Source organism: Pogona vitticeps, chromosome 2 (genome assembly GCF_051106095.1).
Source record: "Pogona vitticeps strain Pit_001003342236 chromosome 2, PviZW2.1, whole genome shotgun sequence".
Classification (NCBI taxonomy): Eukaryota; Metazoa; Chordata; class Lepidosauria; order Squamata; family Agamidae; genus Pogona; species Pogona vitticeps.
Window position 1 is genome coordinate 1211766 of NC_135784.1, and position 23087 is coordinate 1234852.

Genomic DNA, 23087 nt, shown 5'->3' on the forward strand with positions numbered 1-23087 from the left:
ACTATGGATGGAGGCTCATAACATTGTACAGGAGGCGGCAACAAAAACCATCCGAAAGAAAAGGAAATGCAAGAAAGTAAAGTGGCTGTCCAACGAGGCTTTACAAATAGCAGAGAAGAGAAGGGAAACAGAATGCAAGAGAGATAGGGAAGGTTACAGAAAACTGAATGCGGACTTCCAAAGAATAGCAAGGAGAGACAAGAGGGCCTTCTTAGATAAACAGTGCAAAGAAATAGAGGAAAATAATAGAAAGGGAAAAACTGGAGATCTGTTTCAAGAAGATTGGAACATTTTGTGCAAGGATGGACATGATAAAGGACAAAAATGAGAGAGACCTCATGGAAGCAGAAGACATCAAGAAGAGGTGGCAAGAATAGACAGAGGAATTATACCAGAAAGATCTGGATGTCTGAGACAACCCAGATACTGTGGTTGCTGAGCTTGAGGCAGAAGCATGGCTAATAACAAGGCCAGTGGAGGTCATGGTATTCCAGTGGAACTATTTAAATCAGTGGTTCTTAACCTTTGTTACTCGGATGCTTTTGAACTGCAACTCCCATAAACCCCAGTCAGGACAGCTGGTGGTGAAGGCTTCTGGGAGTTGCAGTCCAAAACTCCTGAGTAACCCAAGGTTAAGAAGCAGTGATTTAAATCGCTCCACAAACCCTGGCATGGATCCTGAGCCTCTTCATCAAGACCTTATTAAGGATCTCGAACGGGCCAATGGGTGTGTGTGAGAGAAGAGGGGGGCATCTCACTCTCTTGAACCCAAACCTTTGCCATTCAAGTTAAGTTGTGGGTAGGAAGCATTTATTTCCTCCCCGAGGAAGCCCTTCCATATCCATCCCAGTGCAAATCAGCCCTGGCCCTTGGATTCGGAGTTTCTTATCCCCCCCCCGCACAAAACACCCTTTTGTACTTTCCCTGTTTGTTTCTCAAATATTACCAACCCCATCTCTCTCCTCCCACCCCCATCATCTTCTCCAGCCTGTTCCTGCCCAGCCTTCCTTTCAGAGAAAAGCTCTTCCATGTTCGGAAGCAGCAACACAAGGAAGCCCCGAAAGCCAATCAGGGAGATCACCCCACAAACCCTGGTGTGGATCCTGGGCCTTTTCATCAGGACCTTGTTAAGGCAATGGGTGTGTGTGTGTGTGTGTGTGTGTGTGTGTGTGTGTTGGGGGGGAAGCAGCAGAAGGAAAGGCCCTTCAGAAGATATTCAGGGTGCCGGGAAAGGAGCCTAGATCAGCCCCCTCCTCCCAACCCACGGACTCCCCACCTCTCCCCTGCAAACCCCATTTCTGGTACCCCACCATCCTCCCCTTTGCCTTCCCCCTCCTCCGCAGCTCCCCTTGCAACCCCATCAGGCCCGCTTCCCCCCCCCCCCCCATGGGAAGACTTCCAGCCTTAAAAATAACTTTTCCAAGGTCTGACAGAAGGGGCTGGGGGTTGAGGGTGTTTTCTCCCTTGGGGGGCCCTTGAGGAGCGAAAGGTAGGGAGAGAGAGAGAGAGCCAGGCCCTTTTCTCTCCTTCCTCTTTGAAACCCACCAGTGGGGGTGGGTTGTGCTGGGGGGGGGGAAATCTCCCTGCAGGAAAAACTCAGGACCGACCCCCAACGCTCCACCTCGAAGGGTGCCTGGCTTGGAGGGGCCATCGGGAGGTCCCCCTGCCCCTTAGACTCCTCTCCCCCGAGCAGCCCCCCTTTCCCTGAAGACCCCTCCACGCAGGGGGGCACCCAGAAGAAGAAAAAGGCATTAGTGCAACCCCCCTTCTCTCTCTCTCTCTCTCACACACACACACACACACACACACACACACACACACGCACGCACGCACGCACGCACACACACACACGAGGCAAAGTCCTGGACCCCCCCCTTGACATCCACACACACCCCCGGCCGTCGCCCACCTCCAGCCAAGATCTGAAGCGGAAAGATCTTTGGAGCACCATAGAGCTGGGAGGGAAGGAGAGGGAGCGCAACCTCCAACGGCTACCACTTCCGCTTCCTATTAGAGCAGCGCCTCTTCCACCCCCCCACCCCCCACCCCGCGCACGCGCTTTCTCCCTCCCCCACGAAAGGAACGGTCTTCTCATGAAGGGAGACAGAGAATGGAGGAGGAGGAGAGGGGAGGTCATGAGGGGGCACCTCCCCAGTCTCTGCACATCCTTCTGCTTTCCATGGACGGGTGGGGAGGGACCCATTGGGGTTTCTCTCTCTCTCTCTCTGTTAGCAAAATAAATAAATAAATAAATCCGGAAAACCCTTCCCGCCCTCCTGCTCTTTGAAACCCACCGGTGTGGGGGGTAAAGGAAGCTGTGTTGGGGGGTCTCCGTGCAAGGGGGGGCGGCGGGGCTTAGATTCTTCCCCAGGGGAGGGGAGGATCCCAGGCTTTGCCTTGAGAATAAGATTTGGGAGCGAAGAGCCGGGGAAAGTCACCTGATCTTCTCCTTAAGAAAGTTCTAGAAGGATCAAGGCTCTAGGCTGGGGGAGGGGCGGATCCCTCCGAAAGTCAGAAAAGGGGTGGGGGAGAGGGCTTGAGCCCCCTCCCTGGGGGGGGCAAAAACAGGATGCTGGGGTGGGGGGAGGAGGAATCCCGAAGGAAGGAGAGCCTTTTGAATCTCTCCCCCCTCCCCAATTCACGCCACATGCCGGCAGGAGGGTTTCATCAAATGCATTTCACGTTGGCCCCCCAAGGCAGGCATTTTAGATATTCTGTGGGGGGGGCGCAGCAGAGCCTGAGGGAGCCCCTCCCCATAGGCGCCCCTGTGGAAGCGCCCTCCAAAGCACCATTCCACGTGGGGGGGGGAGGTGCAGTAGAGGCTAAGCCATATCGGCAACCATCGTTCCCGGTCCCCCTCGTCCTTAGGGCCCTCCCCCCTAGTCGCCAACTGGAGTGATAATCCCCACAAGGCGGGAAACAACCCCCCATCACGGAGTCCCCTCACCCTCTAAATTCCTCCGTATGGGGAGGTAGGAGGGCGTGTGTGGGTGTGTGGAGGGGGAGCGGAGGTAGAGCCCATGAGGGAAACTGATCAAGGTCGGCCCTCACCCTCCCCTCACTTTCGATGCCCCTCCTTCTTTGGGAGAGCAGGCGACTGGGGGAGACGGGGTGGGCTTGTCGAGGAGGCAGCCAGCCAGCGATCTCTCTTTTCTCTTCAGGGCCCACGGAGGCCATCTCTCCCCTCCCCCCCTTCAGAGCCCGCCTTGTTTCTCCAACCGCCAGCCTTGGGAGGGGGTAAAGGTAAAGGTTCCCCTTGAGAATTTTTTGTCCAGTCGTGTTCAACTCTAGGGGGCGGTGCTCATCCCAGTTTCCAAGCCATAGAGCCAGCATTTGTCTGAAGACAATCTTCCGTGGTCACATGGCCAGTGCGACTTAGACACAGAACGCTGTTACCTTCCCACCGAGGTGGTCCCTATTTATCTACTCGCATTTCCATGCTTTCGAACTGCTAGGTTGGCGGGAGCTGGGACAAGCGACAGGCGCTCACTCCGTCGCATGGATTCGATCTTACGACTGCTTGGTCTTCTGACCCTGCAGCACAGGCTTCTGCGGTTTAGCCCGCAGCGCCACCACGTCCCTTGCTTGGGAGGGGGAGGGGAGGCAAAAAGGGTGGGAAGAAACACATGCACGTGCGCATGCACTCACACAGACACACCCACACACCTCCACACCCACCCTGCGCATGCCCTCCAGGGACCAATTGCCCGCCAAGAGCAGGGGGCGGGGCCTTGAGGGGTTTGGACACTTTCCCTGAGGCGACCGAGGCTCTTCCTTCCCTTCCTTCCCTTCAGATTCTCTATTTGAAGCCTCTGAGGGGATTTGCCCAAGGTTTCCCTTCAGGAGTGAGGTGTGTTTCTTTGCCAAGGGAGGGACTGTCCTGCCCTCAACGTTAACGTTGGATTTTGTATACTGTATATGGTCTAATATATATGGGGAACTAACTACACCACAAATCTATATAGAGAGAAGGGGGATATTCTCTTCCCTTTAAATTCTTTCCTGACAGCGAAAAGTTCAACGGGCTAATGAGAACAAATGAGACCACCGCCATCTCCTTTTTCTCTAGACCGATCTAGGTCTTAATTAATCTCATTACTCTTCAAACCTTCTCTCACACTTTCTTAGAATTTATTATTTATTTATTTATACCCCGCCTATCTAGTCATTTCAACCACTCTAGGCGACTTACAACATATGGATAACAAGTTCTAAAAAATATATAACAATTAATTAATTAAATGATTCTACAAGATGGGAAAAATAAAAATAAATCAAATAAAGGGAAAAAAAGGAAAGAGGGCAGGAATTAACTGGAAGGGAAGGCCTGCCTATACATCCACGTTTTTAGTTGGTTCTTAAAAGTACCCAGCGAGGGTGCAGCGCGAATCTCTGGAGGTAGGTTATTCCAGAGATGAGGAGCCACCACCAAGAAAGCCCAGTTTCTAGTTCTTTCTTTCGTTTCTAATCCATTCTAATGGTCTTTTTACTTTCGTTTGATGATGATTTCGCTCTACAGCGATTTTGCTGGAACAGATTAACATCGTCAAGCGAGGTACCACTGTACTTCATATCCCACCCTCCATGTCCTCACAAGTAGAATACAAGTGTGGACATCTTGGCATCTCACCCACCTGGAGGGGGGCATTTTTTTCATCCCCTCAATGGTCATCTGAGAGAGGCAACCCATCTACAGTGGACTCTCGACTTACAGAATTAATCCATATTGGAACGGTGGCTGCAGGTCGAAAAGTCTGTGGGTCAAGGCCCCATTGACCTACAATGCATTGAAACTGATTAATCCGTAACTGGCCAATTTTGTTCCATTTTGGGTTTTTTCCTGGTCTGTAGGTCAATTCTCTGGCTGCAAGTCAAACCTAAATTTTGCGGCCAGAGAAGTCTGTCACTCGAAAAGTCTGTAAGTGGAACCAGCTGTAAGTCGAGGGTCCACTGTAATTAGCATTGGGGCTGTCCTGATTTATTTAATGTGCAGAATGGCACAGCAAAATCTTGCCTTGTGTGAGTGGGTTCTTCTACTTTTTGGGACAACCCTTCTTTGGTGAGAAAGGATAATGGAGACTTTTTATAACTTTCAGTTGTTACTTATAGGGTCAAAAACTCTTAACGGAGTAGACTTTGTCTAAAAGGGTGGGATAGAAATCTAATAAATAAATAAAATAAAATAAATTAACTCCGGCAACAGGCCAATGCGAACAGAACCAAAACTTTTACCATAGTCCCATGGACTCAAAGGGGACGTCCCCCATGGCATTCCCTGTATTCTGGACTTGGGGGAGGAGTACTTTGAAGAGCACAGATTATCTCACAGCATGCATGCCTTATCCAGCCTCTTTCTCCAGTCTGTTGTAAAACCGATTGTGGGCTATCTCTGACTCTCTTTGTAGCTGCAGCTCACAAGGTGCCACAATTACTGTCCTTTCTTATGCCATGTGCCTCATGAAACCCTTCATCTTTTTGTTCTACCTCCCTTTTGTAGAGTGTCAGACTAGGACTCATTTCTCCTAGAAATTCACTGGTGGGAATACAAACAAGTCTGTCATCAAAACTCACCCAAATTCTAAAACCCTATGATAGGAGAAGTGTGTTGTTAGAAAAGGACCCAGGAGGCCTAATCACTTCCTGGACACCTTAGATTTCCCAAAAAACTTAATTAGGGTTTTGGAAAAGACTTGACAATATTAACAACGTCATTCTCACTTTGAAAACCCATAAAAACTCCCTGGTCAGCCACCTGGAATGTATATAAATATGTGGGAACCAAGTACAACATTCACAGAGAAAAAAAAAAAGAATGATTATTTCAGTCCTTAAAGTGCCCCAGTCCTCCTCTTTTATTTTTCTTCTGCGTGGTCAATGTGACTGGCACAGTTGCTTTTTCAATGGGTAAATTTTGGAATAAGTAATTTTAAGTAATTTGAAATAAGTAATTTGGAATTAACAGCCACTAACTCTTAAGGTTTAAAAGAACACTTAATCCTCTAAAGTCACCAAATGAAGAAAAGAACTGCTGGAGAAAAAGGTAGGAAGAATTACATTTTCATTGGCAAAAACATCACTCTAAAGATTTTGAACTTTACTAGCACATTTCAAACGCAAACAATTATTTTCTTGTTTTTCTAGAGAACTGTCAAGAACCCTGGAATGCCCCCCCAAGAGTTTTGAGCCTGAGGTGGACCCCAAGCCACACTTATTTTCACTGCGATGGAAAGTCACTTCATCCATGAATGAATGAATTTAAGACACCTCTGACTTCTGTTTCAAGGGGGGAAATGACAATAACTCAAACACAAACTCCAGCTTCAGACCACTGGATTTCCACCCCCATCAATTCTCTTCTTGAGAGATCTAGGATTCAGTCAAAAAATCAAATATTTATAGAGTTGGGCCTAGAATCATAGATGCGCCCCAAGTGCAAGACTTCCTTGAATTTGAACATATAAGATTCTCCAACTCTTGTTTTATGAAGGAAGTTTAAAATGTTGAAAGAGACTTTGTGGGAGTTCTCTTTTGTAAGTTTCTCCCACTGCGAGTTTTTTCGATGCTTAGTGCACAACCTGCTGTCATGGAAGCTGTTACCACATCATATATTTTGGGCAGAATCCTTGTCATAACATTGTAATCATGTGTCCAATTGCACATCATGCTATTTGTATTATCTCAGTATAAGGTCTGACATAGTTACGCCAGGATCACTTCATACGATTTGGTGACAACCTGGAGCCATTATATATCATTCTTGCAGCTGGACTTTCCATGATGCTTGCATATGACTTCTCCCCAGCGTGAGTTTTAAAATGTGAACTAAGGTCAATGCTGACTGAATTTCTTTCCACATTCCATGTATTTATATGGTTTCCCACCTGTGTGGGTTCTTTGATGCTGATGTAGATCTCCAACCTGACTGAAGCTCTTCTGGGATTCCCCAGATGCATATGGTTACTCATCTCTGTGAATTCTTTGATGTCGATGTAGATGTCCACTCCGATTGAAGCTCTTTCCACATTCTTTGCACTTATATGGTTTCTCACCTGTGTGGATTTTTTGATGTTTAGCATATGATCCATAGTCACAGAAGCTTCTTCCACATTCCATGCATTTATATGGTTTCTCACCTGTGTGGGTTCTTTGATGTGAACGTAGAACTACCCTCTGACTGAAGCTCTTTCCACATTCTAGGCACTTATATGGTTTCTCCCCTGTATGTGTTCGATAATGTTTAGTATATGTTCCACTGTCACTGAAGCTCTTTCCACATTCCATGCACTTATATGGTTTCTCTCCTGTGTGAGTGCTATGATGTGAATTAAGGCTACTGCTGTGACTGAAGCTCTTTCCACATTCCATGCATTTATACGGTTTCTCTCCTGTGTGAGTTTTATTATGTGAACTAAGGCCCATGCCGTGACTGAAGCACTTTCCACATTCCATGCATTTATACGGTTTCTCTCCTGTGTGAGTTCTTTGATGTTGATGTAGACGTTCACTCTGCTGGAAGCTCTTTCCACATTCAATGCACTTATATGGTTTCTCTCCTGTGTGAGTTCTATGATGTGAATTAAGGGCACTGCTATGACTGAAGCATTTTCCGCATTCCATGCATTTATATGGTTTCTCTCCTGTGTGAGTGCTATGATGTGAATTAAGGGCACTGCTCTTACTGAAGCTCTTTCCGCATTCCATGCATTTATATGGTTTCTCTCCTGTGTGAGTGCTATGATGTGAATTAAGGGCACTGCTATGACTGAAGCACTTTCCACATTCCATGCATTTATACGGTTTCTCTCCTGTGTGGATTCTTTGATGTTGATGTAGACGTTCACTCTGCTGGAAACTCTTTCCACATTCAATGCACTTATATGGTTTCTCTCCTGTGTGAGTTCTATGATGTGAATTAAGGGCACTGCTCTTACTGAAGCACTTTCCGCATTCCATGCATTTATATGTTTTCTCTCCTGCGTGAGTGCTATGATGTGAATTAAGGGCATTGCTTTGACTGAAGGATTTTCCGCATTTCAGGCATTTATATGGTTTCTCTCCTGCATGAGTTCTATGATGTGAATTAAGGGAACTGCTTTGACTGAAGCATTTTCCACATTCCATGCATTTGTATGGTTTCTCTCCTGTGTGAGTTCTACAATGTAAATTAAGGACATTGCTTTGACTGAAGGACTTTCCACATTCCATGCATTTATATGGTTTCTCCCCTGTGTGGATGCTATGATGTCGATGTAGATTTCCCATCCGACTGAAGCTCTTTCCACATTCCAGGCACTGGTATGGTTTCTCCCCCAATTTCATCTGACTCAAGAGTTCCATTCCAACTATAGCTCTTCTCAAAAACTGTCTATTTCTCCCATACGGGCTCTTTGATTTTTTTTTTTCTACAGGATCCACCCCACGGTACACGTAGTCTATAGTGTCTCTTTAAGCTAGACGTACAGCTGCTAGTTCTTGGTTTTCCTCTTCTTTTTTCTTCTTTTTATTAATGGGTTCAGGGACCCAGAAACCCCAGACCTCAGAGAAGCACAGGATTCCTTCTTCCCATCTTTTCATTTGCTTCTATGTTGCCATTTATTTATTCTTTTGTTTCCCTTCTTTTCCTGCTTCAGGCTCAGTTGTTTCCAAGCATTTTCTCATTTTCCTGAGATAGAAGAAGAAATGAATCTTATTCCCAGTTCACTATAAAAGTGGAAGGAATCAGGGATCATGCCCTAGATTCATCTTGAACCTCCTCCCTCCCTCTGCACCTTAGTGTGATAGAGCTGCAATGATAGGCTACATTAACAGAAGTATAATCTCCAAATCCTGTAAGGTACTAAGCCCTCTCTATTCGGCAGGGCTTAGGCCTCACAGAATCATCAAATAATGAAGTTTAAAGCAGCCAAAAAACTGTCAAGTCCACCCCAACCAGCTAAATCCATGCATAAAAGTCAAAGGATATCTGCCAGGTGGCCATCTAAAATTCTCTTGAATGCCTCCAATGTTAGATGATTGTTGTAAGCCACCTTGGATTATTCCTGGAAAAAGGTGGGGTAAGAATATTTTAAATACATAAACATCATCTCTAGATGTAATTTTTTTCCATTGCTGTACTATTTGAAGTGTTAGGAGGTTTTCCTGATATTCAGTCAAAATCTGGCTTCCTGTAACTTGAGCCCATTGTTGCATGTTCTGCATGATTTCTGATTCCGGGCAGAGCACAGCTGACAAATAAAGCTCAAGGCAGACCCAGGGAGCTCACGACCAGAGCTCGCAAACAAAGAGCTTGCCACAGCAGAGATAGGAAAAAGACCAAGGAGACAAAGACTGAAGTGTAAGTGGGTTCTCTAGAGCAGTGGTCCCCAACCTTGGGCCTCCAGATGTTCTTGAACTGCAACTCCCAGAAGCCTTCACCACCACCTCTGCTGGCTAGGATTTCTGGGAGTTGAAGTCCAAGAACATCTGGAGGCCCATGGTTGGGGACCACTTCTCTAGAGTAACACTAGCAACGGGCCTGAAGTAAGCCCTATAAATTGCCCAGACAGAAGGACCATGTGCTCTACTTAAAAGAGCCCTCTGCTCATTAGAACAGGGAGGGGTGTGTCCTTAAGCAGAAGAGAAAGGGGAGGGTCCTGAGGAAGGCCTCTTGGTTCCTAAATCCAGGCAGACCACAGCTGACAAATAGAGCTCAAGGCAGACAGAGAGCTCACAACCAGGATAGCAAACGTAGCATTTAACACAAGGAGTTCACTAGCGGAGGCCAAGAGAAAGGCCCTTTAAAAAAAAATTGGTTGCTTTTGGTATATGTAGAACTACATTTAAACTAACAAAACAAGAGGGACAGGTATATTAAACAAACTGTTGAAAATTTTAAAAAAGCTAGAAGGGATTATGGAGGGTGGAGACAATTCAGCTGTGGTTACCTGCAAAGTTTGTGCTATGTTTGTGCAAAGTCAGAGACCTGGAACAGTGAGTAGCCACACTCAAGGCTATAAGGGAAGACGATGCCTGCATTGAGAGAAGTCTTGAGCAGCAGCAGCAGCTGTAAGAAGGGACATGGCTGATGGATGAATGATGTGGAGGAAAATGCTGTAGAGGCTACCAACATAGTGGAGGAACCACCATGGAAAAGAATCACAGTTACAGTAAGAGCAAAAGAAGTTTCCAGTGGAACTACAAAACCACTTCCAGTTACTTGAAGAAGAGTCGGTCGGACAGGACGCAGAGGAGACCCCACAGGAAGACATGAGTAGGGCCAAAGCGCAGTAGAATACAGTCAATGAACCCACACCCTACAAACAGAAGAAGAGGAGAGTAGTTGCAGTAGGGAAATCCTGCTATGTGGAATTGAGACGGAAATATGCCAGGAAGGTCCATGGACCTTGCCAGGTAGCCTGTCTCCCTGGATGAAAGGGTGTATGAAAGGATTGGCATCACTCATAACACCGACAGATACATATTTAGCCGCCCCAAGTAGATATAGTCTAGACAGGCGGGGTAAAATTCTAATAAATAAATACATATTCCTTTCTTCTTGTCCACATGGGAACGACCAGAGGGATTTGGTTTTTGGGACCATGGACCAAACTCATCAAAAGGGCAACAATAATAACATGAACAATAATAAACACAACAATAATAATCATAATAAATGCAAGCACAGAGTATATGAATGCCAGGATTGTGGGAAATAAACAAGAAGAACTCGAAAATTTAATTGAGGGGGCTAAGTATGACTTGATAGGAATAACTAAAACTTGGCGGGATGACTCCCATGACTGGAATCCAGCAATTGAGCAATATAAAATGATCAAAAACAACAGAGAGAATAAAAAGGGAGGTGGAGTGGCAGGATATGTAAAAAAAAATACACATTCCTGCACAGAAATACAGGAGGAGGAAATTGGCTGTCCCATCAAGAGAATTTGGCTCAATCGAGTTGGGGCAAAAATACACTTGGTAGTTGGACTGACCACCCAATCCAAAAGAGGAAGCTAACAAAAGTTTTGAAGAACAAATTCCAGGGTTTTCAAAGAGACATGATATAGCAGTGATGAGAGAATTTAATTATCCAGATATATGTTGGGAGGAAAATTCTGCCAGGTATGGGCCTTCCAAGAAATTCCTGGCTTGAGTGGCTGATCATTTTCTCCTATAAAAAGTGGAGAAATAAACTAGAGGATTTGCTATTCTTGACCTGATACTGACCAACAGAGATGACTTGGTGGAGGAAGTGTCAGTAAGGGGAATTCTAGGTGAGAGTGACCCTGTCCTTCTTGAATTCTTGATTTCAAAGGAAACAGAAGCAGAGTGTAGCCACAGAGGTCTGCAGGATATTTAAAAAAGCCAATTTTAATCATTTCAGAACAAGGATAAGGAAGGTCCCATGGCAGGAGATCCTAACAAGAAAAGGAGTCCAAGAAAGGTGGGAGCTTCTAGAAAAAGAGACGGAGGCATAGATGTTGCCCTTTGGAGAGAATTTTTTTATTTTATTTTATTTATTTTATTTATATCCCGCCTAACTAGTCGCTTAGGACAACTCTAAGCGGCTTACAACAGTAATACGACAATGTAATAAAAACAGTTTTAACTAAGGGAAGAACTTTAGACAAATAGGACAAACACTAGAAAAGATAAGAAAGGGAAACTCAGGGATTGGCTGAGGGGAAAGCCTGCCGAAACATCAGTGTTTTTAGTTGGTTTTAAAAAATACCCAGCAAGGGGGCTGCGCGGATATCAGGTGGTAGGTTATTCCAGAGGCGAGGAGCCACCGCCGAGAAGGCCCAATTTCTTGTCTTTTCTTTCCGGGCCTCCTTCTGCGTTAGGCTCCTCAGCCTCACCTCCTGACTCGCGCAAGTGACATGGGTAGATCTTGGTGGAAGTAGGCGTTCCGCCAAGTATTGAGGCCCTAAACCGTTTAGGGCTTTGTACGTAAGCGTCAGTACTTTGAAGTCGGTGCGGAATCGGATGGGCAGCCAATGCAATGCGGCCAGAGTGGGTGAGATATGTTGGTATTTTTTCACACCACTGAGAAGTCTGGCCGCAGCATTCTGCACCACCTGAAGTTTCCGCAACAGCCTCAAAGGCAGCCCCACGTAGAGCGCATTACAGTGGTCTAATCTTGAGATTACGAGTGCATGCACCAAGGTAGTGAGCGCCCCAACATCGAGATAGGGCCGCAGTTGGGCTATCTGCCTAAGGTGATAAAAAGTGGTTCGGACCACAGACGCCACCTGGGACTGCATAGTAAGCGCTGGGTCCAGATGGATCCCCAAACCGCGGACCCCATCCTTGTCAGGGAGGGTCACCCCCCGAAAGAGAGGGAGTTTCCCAGATCCCCCACTGGGGGAACACCCACCCGTAGTACCTCCATCTTGTCCGGGTTCAGCCTTAGCCCGTTCTCCTGCATCCATTGCAGTACGGTCTCCAGGCAGCGCTGTAGGGACAGAATGGCATCTCCTGCGGTAGGTGGAAAGGAGATGTAGAGCTGTGTATCATCGGCATACTGATGACACCGAGCTCCACATCCCCAAATGACCCCTCCCAGCGGCCTCATGTTGAACAGCATTGGGGAGATAATTGACCCCTGTGGAACCCCGCAATTGAGAGTCCACGGGGCCGAGACATTCTCCCCAAGCTGTACTCTCTGGGGGTGGTCCTCCAAGAAGGAACGGAGCCAGGCCAGGGCAAGGACCCCAATTCCTAACTCAGAGAGCCTCCCCAGGAGGATACTGTGGTCAATGGTATCGAAGGCCGCTGAGATATCGAGGAGGACCAGCAGATACACTTTGCCCCTCTCGGCCTCCCTCAGTAGGTCATCACACAGGGCGACCAATGCCGTTTCTGTACCATGGCGCGGCCTGAAGCCCGACTGGAATGGATCCAGGGCATCTGTTTCATCCAGGTGCGCTTGAAGCTGGTCTGCCACCACCCTCTCAACCACCTTGCTTAGGAAAGAAACGTTGGCGACGGGCCTGTAATTGCCAATTTTGTCCGCCACCAAACTTGGTTTCTTCCTAATGGGCCTAATGAGTGTTTCCTTGAGGGCAGATGGGAACCTGCCCTCCAGGAAAGACCCATTAATTATTACAGTGGCCCATTCCGTTGTTGTAGGCCTGGCTGCTTTGATGAGCCAGGCCGGGCAAGGGTCAAGGGAGGAGGTGGTGGCACGACAGCGATCAAGTGCCCTGGCCACAGTATCAGGCGTAACTGGTTGAAAGGAATCAAAAATATCCGGGCAAGACGGAGCGCTGGACATCTCAGCTCAACTCACTGTATTAAAAAAAGGAGATAGGCCTTGGCGGATGGCCTCCACTTTAGATTTAAAAAATGCTGCAAATTGGTCCGGCGAAAAACTAGGGGGAGGCCCATCACCCAGATCAATTCCGGATAGGTCGCGCACTATACGGAATAATTCCACCTGCTGGTTGGAAGCTTCGCTTATCCAGTTAGCGAAGTATGATTGACTGGCAGCCTTTACCTTAGCCAGGTAAAGGTTAGTGGCGACCTTGACAGCTATCCGATTATAATCTGTCGGGTCCTTTCTCCTTTTGCGCTCTAGCCATCTCCTAATCCGCTTCAACGCCCGGAGGTCCTGGTTAAACTAGGGCGAAGGGCGGACTCTGCATTGGAGAGGGCGTTTAGGTGCAATCGTGTCTACAGCTCTAGCCGCCGTAGCAAACCAGCTGCTGGTCAGAGCCTCGACAGGAGCGCCAGCCAGGTCAGCCGTAACACCTCTCATGGCATCTTGGAATCCAATCGTGTCCAAGAATGAGAGAGACTTGACAGAAACTCCGTACTTTGTCTTTCTCTCAGGATGCAAAAACTTAACTTCACCATAACAGCATATACATCACATATAATGACTCACGAACTCACTGTCAGCCTGACTGCCCTTAAGCAAAGGTGCAGCAACGAATGCTCCTACCTGAGCTGCTTTTTATACAAACTTCAGCCACTACAGTCACAGGCGCCTGCCCGTGGCTACAGCAGCCTCAAACTTTCCCAATAAATCAGCTTAAGGTGTTTGGCTGACCTACATCATCACCATCATCATCATCATCATCATCATCATCATCATCATCATCATCATCATCATCATCATCATCATCATCATTTATTGTCACTGTAAGTATATACACAGTATACCCATACAACGAAATTCACAGACACCCAGAGACCAGACACATGCACACACATAAAATTCCCCAAACACTCCCCACCCACTAAAAGTCCCCCACTAAAAATACAAACATCTACACCGCAGGCCAAGTAACACAGTCCAACTAATTGTTCATTACTGGTGGTCTTTAAGCTCATTATTAATTGCAATTATAGCTCTGGGATAAAAACTATTTAAAAAACGTGTGGTCCGAGTCTTAATTGTTCTATATCTTCTGCCAGACGGTAACAGTTCAAAAAAGTTATAAGCAGGATGGGAAGAGTCTCTCAGGATGCTGTGTGACTTCCTCAGACAGCGGGATGTGAGGATGTCATCCAGGGTTGGTAGCTGGAGCCCAATGATATTTTGGGCAATTTTAATGGTTCTCTGTAGAGCTTTTTTGTCCGCTACAGAGCTACTCCCAAACCATGCCAGAATGCCATAGGTTAGTACACTCTCAATGGTGCTACGATAGTAGGACAGAAGTAAATGCTGAGATAAATTTAACTTGCTGAGCATTCTCAGGAAATACAGCCTCTTCTGTGCCTTCTTCACTATCATGTTGGAATTTATAGTCCATGAGAGGTCCTCTGAGATGTAAATACCCAGAAATTTAAAACTACCAACTCTCTCCACTTCCTCACCGTTTATGTACAGTGGTAAATGTACATTTCTCTTCCTCCTAAAATCAATTATGAGTTCTTTAGTTTTTTTGATGTTAAGTGTGAGATGATTTTCTTTTACACCAAAGTATCAACCTTTGTACTTCCTTTCTATAAGGAGACTCATTGTTCTTATTTATGAGCCCCACCACTGTCGTATCATCCGCAAATGTAACAATTGCATTGGTGTTATACAGTGGGGTGCAATCATGTGTGTACAGGGAATAGAGGAAGGGACTTAGCACGCAGCCCTGGGGAGCTCCTGTACTTAGTTCCAGGGTAGAAGAATGGTGAGATCCCATCCTTACTGACTGTGGCCTATCTGTCAGAAAATCCTTTATCCACATGCAGATCTCCTGAGGCAATCCCAGGTTGATCATTTTAAAAAACAACCTATTTGGTAGAATGGTATTAAAAGCAGAGCTATAATCCACAAACAACAGCCTCGCATAAGTTCCCTCATCAGTAGATCTATTTTTCCTGTATGCAAATTGCCATGGGTCCAAAGAAGGTGGAAGACTAGCCTTAATGTAATCCAGCACATACCACAGCTGACTGCTTGGGGACTGGCACTATAATAGATGTCTTCAGGCAAGTAGGGACAGAACACTGCAACAAGGATAGATTGAAAATATCCGTAAAAACTCCAGCTAATTCTGCAGCACAGCCCCTAACAACATGCAGTTTGTTCCTCAATCTTTCCTACATGAGCATGTTCAAGACTTTATTTACTGTATTTCTCAGTAAATTAAGCATGGAACTTTCCAGTTCTGCTAGACAATGACACCTGTCTTTCTACAGGAAGTGGCTTAGTACGTAAATAGATCAGCAACATTATCCTTGCTTGGGCAAAATTCTACTTTTAACTTCCCATCTTGAACAGTCTGTCTCACATAAAAAAAATTAATACTGTACAGATATGCTTACTTCTACCTTTAACACTGTCGTTAGCAGACAAACTAATACATGCCATGTTATCAACATATACCGGTTTAGGTTCAGTTACATTTATATACAAATCTTTTAGCAGCTGTTTTATCCAAACCAGTTCTTTTCACAACTCATGTAAAGAACCAAACTCTGCTTCTGTAGAACTTGAGGAAATTCCAATTGGTTTTCTGGATTTCCACATTACACAAGCATCACCCAGATGCGCTCCCAAGCCAACTGCACCAGAGCACAGAGTGCTGTCCTCTGAAGATGCCGGCCACAGAGACGGGCGAAATGTCAGGAAGAACAACCTTCAGAACACGGTCAAAGAGTCAGAAAAACCTACAACAACCATTAGATCCCGGCCGTGAAAGCCTTTGTGAATACATCACCCAGATAGATCACCATACCAGAAACTAATTTTCTATCTTTTGGATTGATACCCCACTCTGCATTTGAATAAACTTTCAGATAGAGACTGTTTGAAACTTTTACCGTATTTGCCGGCGTACAAGATGACTTTTTGGGCCCCAAAAACATGCCTCCAAGTGGAGGGGGGTTGTCTTGTACGCCAGGTACACTTCATTTGGGCCAGGAAGGAGTCGCCACCGCCGCCGTTGAATGAGGGACGCGGGGCAACGCCGGCCGGGGAGGAAGGCAGGCAGGCAGGCAGGCAGTTGGTCTGGATGGAGGTAGGGAAGCACAGCCTGCCATGCCTGAGCGGCCAGAGCCCGCCGCCGGGCTGCCCGCCACCCCGCGTCGCTGAGCCAGCTATGCGCTCGTTTGCCTGCCAACCACCCGTTTCCCCTCTTCTTCTTCCTCCTCCTCCAGCTGCTGCCTGCTCAGCCTCTTGCCCTCTTCCTCATCCTCTCGCTGCTGAGCCAGCGCGCTCGCTCGCCCACCCACCCCGCTCCCCCTCTTCCTCCTCGTCCTCCTGCCTCCGCCTGCCCAGGCTCTTCCTGTTGGGGGGTCGTCTTATATGGCCGGTCGCCTTGTATGCCGGCAAATACGGTAGCTTTAACCTCTAATCCATTGTACCTTTTAAACATCCCAACATTCTTTTCACTGCATTCCAATGAGGCCTTACACACTTTACACATTTTTGAGGCTTTACACTCCCAGCTGTGACCATATCATGATGGGGGTGGTCACTACTCTTGTCCACGCGCTCATAATCTCAAGGTTAGACCACTGTAATGCACTCTACGTGGGGCTGCCTTTGAAGTTGATGTGGAAACTTCAAATGGTCCAAAATGCGGCAGCCAGGCTCCTTAGTAGGGTGAGAAAATATCAGCATATCTCCCCCACCCTGGCTGCTTTGCACTGGTTGCCGGTTCGTTTCTGCATTGATTTCAAAGTATTGATATATGATGTATAAAGCCCTAAGCGGTTTGGGACCTCGATACCTGGCAGATCGCCTTCTCCCACCCAGGTCTACACGAATCGCTGGACAAAGCCAGCAGGGATGGCTGAGGGGCCTAATGCCGAGAGAGGCCCGAAAGGAAAAAACAAGAAACCAGGCATTTTGGCGGTGGCCCCTCGGCTGTGGAATACGCTCCCAATGGAAATCCGCTTGGCTCCCTCACTGGGTGTTTTTAAAAACTTGACTCTTTAGGCAGGCCTTCCCTCCAGTCAATTAACTTAATTTCTGCTGCTGTTTGTTAACTATTCCCATCTTGATAATGTAGTTTTGTATATAGACACTGGCTATTAGGTTTTACTATTTATGTTATTTTATCTTGTTTTATCCCTCATGTAAGCCGCCCCGAGTAGACTTTGTCTAGAGGGGCGGGGTAGAAATTCAATAAAAGAAAGAAAAGAAAGTACACACTTTTGGCTAAGGATATTTACACTTGCAACAATATCACGGCATGTCCAAACTGACAAATAAAACGACCCTATTACTGACTTATACAATGTTACATTTTCAAAATCACCTGTATCATTATCCTTATAAAAGTTTGTAACCCTAGGAGTTGCAACTTATCTGGAACAATCATCCACCAGAACTAACACCCACTTTTTCTGGCCTTTGGTGGCAGATAAAAGATCCAGCCAGATCTGCATAAATAAGTTGAAGAGGCCTCTTCGACACTCTTGAACTTTTCTTAATTATAGGAGACATTTTTGATTTACTTCTCTTGCATACAATGCAATCTAAATGTATCTGGCAAGACTTGGGACACATATTTTATACACACACAAACACACACACACAAGTTTTGTTCACAACCCCAAAACTGGAATGACCTAACCGTCTATGAAGTAAATGTATGCACTTGTTGTGCTGTGGCTTATTATAAACATTTGGGATAATCTTTCTTTCAAACATTACATACAAATTATTTTCAAACTTTCCAGTTGCAAGAATTTTACCTCCTTGATGTACATAATTTACTACTGGAAAAAAATGTATTTTATTTCAGACTTTTCCCATTAAGAAGGGGGGGGGCAGGATTGCACCTGGAGATTGATAAACAGTCAAGGAATACCTTACCACTTTGAATGATTTCAAATATCCAGGGCTGGAGGAACTGCATCTGAGAGGACTGGAGGAAATAACTCTCAGAACTGCTCCCCATTATTTTCTTGTAATCATGGGAAACAAGGGAGGTGCCAGAGGACTGGAGAAGGGCTAATGTTGTACCCCATCTTCAAAAAGGGCAAAAAAGGAGAGAGGAACCTGGGGAACTACAGGCCCGTCAGCCTGATATCCATCCCAGGCAAAATTCTGGAATAGATCATAAAGCAGCCATTGTGCAAGCACCTAGGAAACAAGGCAGTCATAACAGAAGCCAGCGCTAAGCCACATGGGTGTTGTAGTGTAGGGAAAACTCTCCTAGCATCCTCTGGCTGCTTCTGAGGGAAGGAGCTGCCACCATTCCTCCTCTTCCTCATTATCAGAGAGAGCTTGCCATAGAGGCCTTTCCTTAGGCCAGTCAGAGGGCTTGATTAATTGCCTTTCCCCAGACCAACCCTAATAACATGATGTAACCATTGTCCTATCTGAACCCCGTCTACTATCTGGTGATCACCACAAAGCCCATCAGCCTGCTCATTGCCTGAACCCAACAATTGGCACCCAACGTTTTCTCTACACTACAACACCCATGTGGCTTAGAAATCTTCTCAATCCCTTTTGACTGATTTATTAAGTGATCCCTTTATCACCCCATGATACTCTCTTATTAACTCTAAAATCACTCCCACAGGTATTAACCTGAACTCCATTGTGGAGAAACCGTATTATCCACCAAAGAATTCGGGATATTGAACTTCAGACTCTGGCAACTAATTTGAATTTAATTTGCTGTCCTCGTTTTTATGGTTTTGCCCCCTTCGTCTGTAACTGGTGCCAATTATTTCACCAGTCTCATTAATCCTCTGTGGCGCTGGACGTTTACGCTGACCAGATTTCCCTTAGGTGTCCTTTCTGGCAGGTATCGTAAGATCCCCTTTAAGAACGGCCGGTGTACGCACACTGCTTAGCAGAACCAGACTCCATTCCACATATTCTTCTTCTTCACTGCCCTAAATTTAGGGAGCTCCATCAATTACTACCTAGCTCTGTTATTTCAAATTTCTCTGCCTCCCCTGAGAGCTAACTGAGCATATAAGCTGAATATCTTGCTCCTGTAAAAAACTAGGCTGGCTGCTTCAAGGAGCCTTGACGTAACTTGACCATATTTTGCTTATCACACTGGAAAGTATTATTGTTTTAATGCCAATAAAGGTTTTGACTGATCAATTGATTGACTTCAGCAAAGCTTTTGATAAAGTGCCCCATGAGCTCCTGATGAGCAAGCTAACTAGGTGTGTGGGCTGGATAGATCAAGGGTCAGGCGGATCCACAATTAGCTACAGAATCTCGTACTGGGAGGGTGATGATTAATGGGTCCTTCTCTAACTGGGAAGAGGATAAAAATGTTGTTGGGAAACATTTAGGCCAGGGATCAGAACGAAGCCCTGGCAGACCCAGAAAAAACCCCAGATGCAAAGCTACAAGATACGGGATACTTGGCTCAGTGAGAAGGATGATGGAGGACGTGGACTGCCTGGATCAGTTTCAGTCCACGTTCAAGCTGCGCTGTGGTATCAGGATAGCTCTGGCCACACTGCAGGATGACCTTGTCAATTACGGATTTTTATAAAACGCTTATGACAGGAAAAAAAATAAATTCAAACGGGGAACATTTTATAACACAAAAAACGTAAAAAAGGAGGTAATAGACCTTCAAAGTGCTTTAAGAAAAGCATTCACAGCTTTGCATTTTCAGGTCACGCCACCAGCCGTGTTGGCGGGGGGACCTGCCGTAAGTGGAATCTGAGCTGTCCGTGTCGTGTGGCTAGAAAAAGGCAAATGTAGGTTTCGGATGCAGATTGACAGGAGGAGGAGAGTTCTCCTCTGTTCAGTCCTGATTAGGCCTCGTCTTGAGTACTGTGTGAACCGTTCTGGACACGGTGCTTCAAGAAGGCCAGCCAGTGTTTAGAGAAGGGTAACGGAAATAACCGGGCATGGCGTGTGGCGCCTTGGGAGAAGACGATGGAGGGGTGACCGGAGAGACCTTTTCGAATCCTTGACAGGCCGTTCTATAAAAGGAAGGGCAGGATCTCTTCTTGACCGCCCCAGAGGCCAGGGACGTGTGCAACCGTGGGCTCAAGAGACAGGAAACCAGATTTGGGCTGAGGGTCAGGAAAAGCGCCTTCAGGGTTGAGAGCAGGACGGAAAGGCAACCAATGACTCTGGGCGGTGGGGAGCGCTCCAACACGGGAGGCGATTCAAGAGAGATTTGGAGAGCCACCGCCGGGCCGATCCCGGTTGGTTGGCATTCATGCCTCCCTTGAGCAGGGAGTTGGTGGCCTTACAGGGAAGCCCCTTTCCACCTTCCTGTCTGGAACTGGGTTTATCTGACCGGGAGGCAAAAGGGATCCTGCTCCCTTTGGAAGAAAGGGAAAAGCCCCCCCCTTCCTTAAAGGACTCTCCCCCCCCAGGCCGACCAATGGGGAAACCCCTGACGGCAGGGCAGAGGCTCAGAAATGGGGAGCCCCCCCCCGCATGTTCCAAGTCTTTCCTGCAGGATTGTGCGATTTCATGCCCAAAAAAGGCGGTGGCGCGCCCAGCCGGCCTTCGTGACCTGCTGATCTTCCTGCCCGTGGTGTGAAATGACCCGGGGGGGGGGGAGGAAAGAGGAGGCCGAACAGGGAGGGAGGGAGGGGGAGGGGAGACCTTCGGGCAGCGGCCAAAGGGGGGGGCGACGAGGGAAGCGACGGGGGGGGAGAGAGGGAGTGCCTGGGAGATGCAGTCCCTATTACACTAAGCAGGAGGTGGGCAGAGGGATAGGTTTGTGCCTTTGGAGGGGGGGCGTTGATAGGTGAAGGTGGGCCCCCTCCTTCCTTCTGCTTCCGGTCCTCCCTCCCCCTCCCTCTCCCCCTCCCCCTGGATCATGAACCCCCTCCCCCTCACAGCCACTCCCTTTGGGGACTCCGAAGGGTCTCCCTCTCCTTCCCTTCCCCTGGCAGCCCCCCCCCGAGGCCCACTCCCCCCCACCAGGGGATTAGAGGGTGGAAGGGATGGGGCGATCTCCTTGGCTGGAGAAGGAAAGCAGGGGTGGAAAGACGGGGGGGGGTCCAGAGCCCGGTGCCTTCGGCCCCCTCCCTTTGGACAACCCCCCCCAGGAGCAGCAGGAGGAGGGGGATGGGCGGGGGTGGGATGCTGGGGGGGCTCTGACCTCGGGAACACCCAGGACCCTCCCTACCCCCACCCCCACCCCGCTCGCTGCCTCCAGGGCCTTGGAGGGACCCCACACACACACACACACACCACCCGTCCCGCCCCTCCCCTGAAGATCTTCGTCGTCGTCGTCCCCCCCCCCCCCCGCCGGAGGAGGAGAGCCTGCAAAGGCGTCCCTGCAAAGGCTGGGGGGGGCAACGTTTCTACCCAACTCCGCCGCCCCCCCCCGCCACAGGGGGGGGTAATCTCCCCTCCCACCCCCCCACTCTCCTCCAGCCCCCTCCCTCCCTCCCGCGAACCCCCCCCTCCAAATCCCATTGCGTACCATTTCCGCCCGGAAGCGCCGGTTCCTGTTGGGGGAAGGGCTCCTCCTCTCCACCCCCCCTCCCTCCCTCCCTCCTTTTCTCCCCGGAAGGAGGGGGAGGGGCAGAGGTGAGATGGCGGAAAGAGGAGTGGGGGAGGGGTAAAGGAGGGAGGGATGATTGACGGCCGCTGGGTGGGGGAGGAGCTTGGCCCAGAGCCAAAAGGTCGGGGGGGGGTTGGTGAAAAGAGGGACTCCATCGACACAAACAGAACAGAGACAATGTCAGGATCCCGCCCGGCCAAGGCTTTGCAAGTGAAGCACCGAGGAGGAGGAGGAGGAGGAAGAAGGAGGGGGGGCTGGAGGGGGGGCAGAAGGGGTCTTGTCCCTCCCCCTCCATTGAAGGTGATCCAGAGCGGGGGTGGGGTGGGATGGGGGTGTGTGTCCTGTGAATGCACTGGGAGGCCGTGGGTGGAGGATGGGAGGGGGGAGGGAGGGAGGTCTGCTTCTAGGTGAGGGAAGGGGGAAGGAAGCCTCTGGGTGCCCCCCCCAAGAAGCACCCCAGTTGAAAGCCCTTCGCCAGGGCACCCCACTCTATGTGAGTGGGGGGGAGATAGAAGAAGACAAAATTGAGCCTGAGTGGGGGGGGGAGTTAGCCAGCTATCCAGGCTCCCTCTTCCTTCTCCTCCTCCTCCTTCCTCCTTTCCCCTCCCGCAGCCCCCAACCTGTGAAGGAAAGGGGGCCGTGGAGCAAAGACCCTCCCAAGGTGTGGCTCCCCTCCCCACCCCTCACCCACGGACCGGCCACCCCTCCGCCTCGGAGGACAGGAGCGCTCCCGGCAGGTGAGTTTGGGGAGGTTGAGGCACTCCAAGGGCACCTGCTTGTACATGTGTGTGGGATGAAGACTTACACTCAAAACAGCGGCCGAGGGGAGACGGACCTTCCTTCGGCTTCTTGCATCGTCTGCTGACACTTCCCTTGGTCCTCATGAGTTGCACCAGTTGTGCTTGGCCTTGACCACCCATCTCTGTGTTAATAAATTCTAATTGCATTGTTATTGTGTCTGACTCTTCGTGACCCCCATGGACCGGAGCATGCCAGGCCCTGCTGTCTTCTACTGCCTCCCGGAGTTTGGTCAAAGTCACATTGGTCGCTTCAGTGACCCTGTCCAACCATCTCATCCTCTCTCTTCCCCATTCTCCTCTTGCCTTCACACTTTCCCAACATCATTGTATACAAAATCCAAACCTCCTGCAAAGACTTTCCGGGAGACACACACACAGGCCTTCCCCTCACTTCCCT

At 48.3% G+C, this 23087-nt stretch overlaps 1 protein-coding gene across 5 annotated transcripts in view; it reads right to left on the minus strand.

The window, feature by feature from the left end:
* Window positions 1-5834: 5834 nt before the first annotated feature.
* The window catches only part of LOC144587237 (uncharacterized), a 139690-nt gene continuing 122437 nt past the window's right edge, over window positions 5835-23087 (minus strand). The window contains exons 1-2 of one of the 5 annotated variants that reach the window (XM_078387198.1): window positions 21810-21941; window positions 5835-8662 (exon numbers count right to left, since the gene is read on the minus strand). In XM_078387198.1, the coding sequence (XP_078243324.1) occupies window positions 6958-8337 (1380 nt within the window). In that variant the 5' untranslated portion in view covers window positions 8338-8662; window positions 21810-21941 and the 3' untranslated portion in view covers window positions 5835-6957. Of the gene's footprint in view, window positions 8663-9923; window positions 10546-16248; window positions 16635-18250; window positions 20495-21809; window positions 21942-23087 lie in introns of those variants that run through there. The other 4 variants (XM_078387199.1, XM_078387201.1, XM_078387200.1 and 1 more) reach the window with 4 other exon arrangements.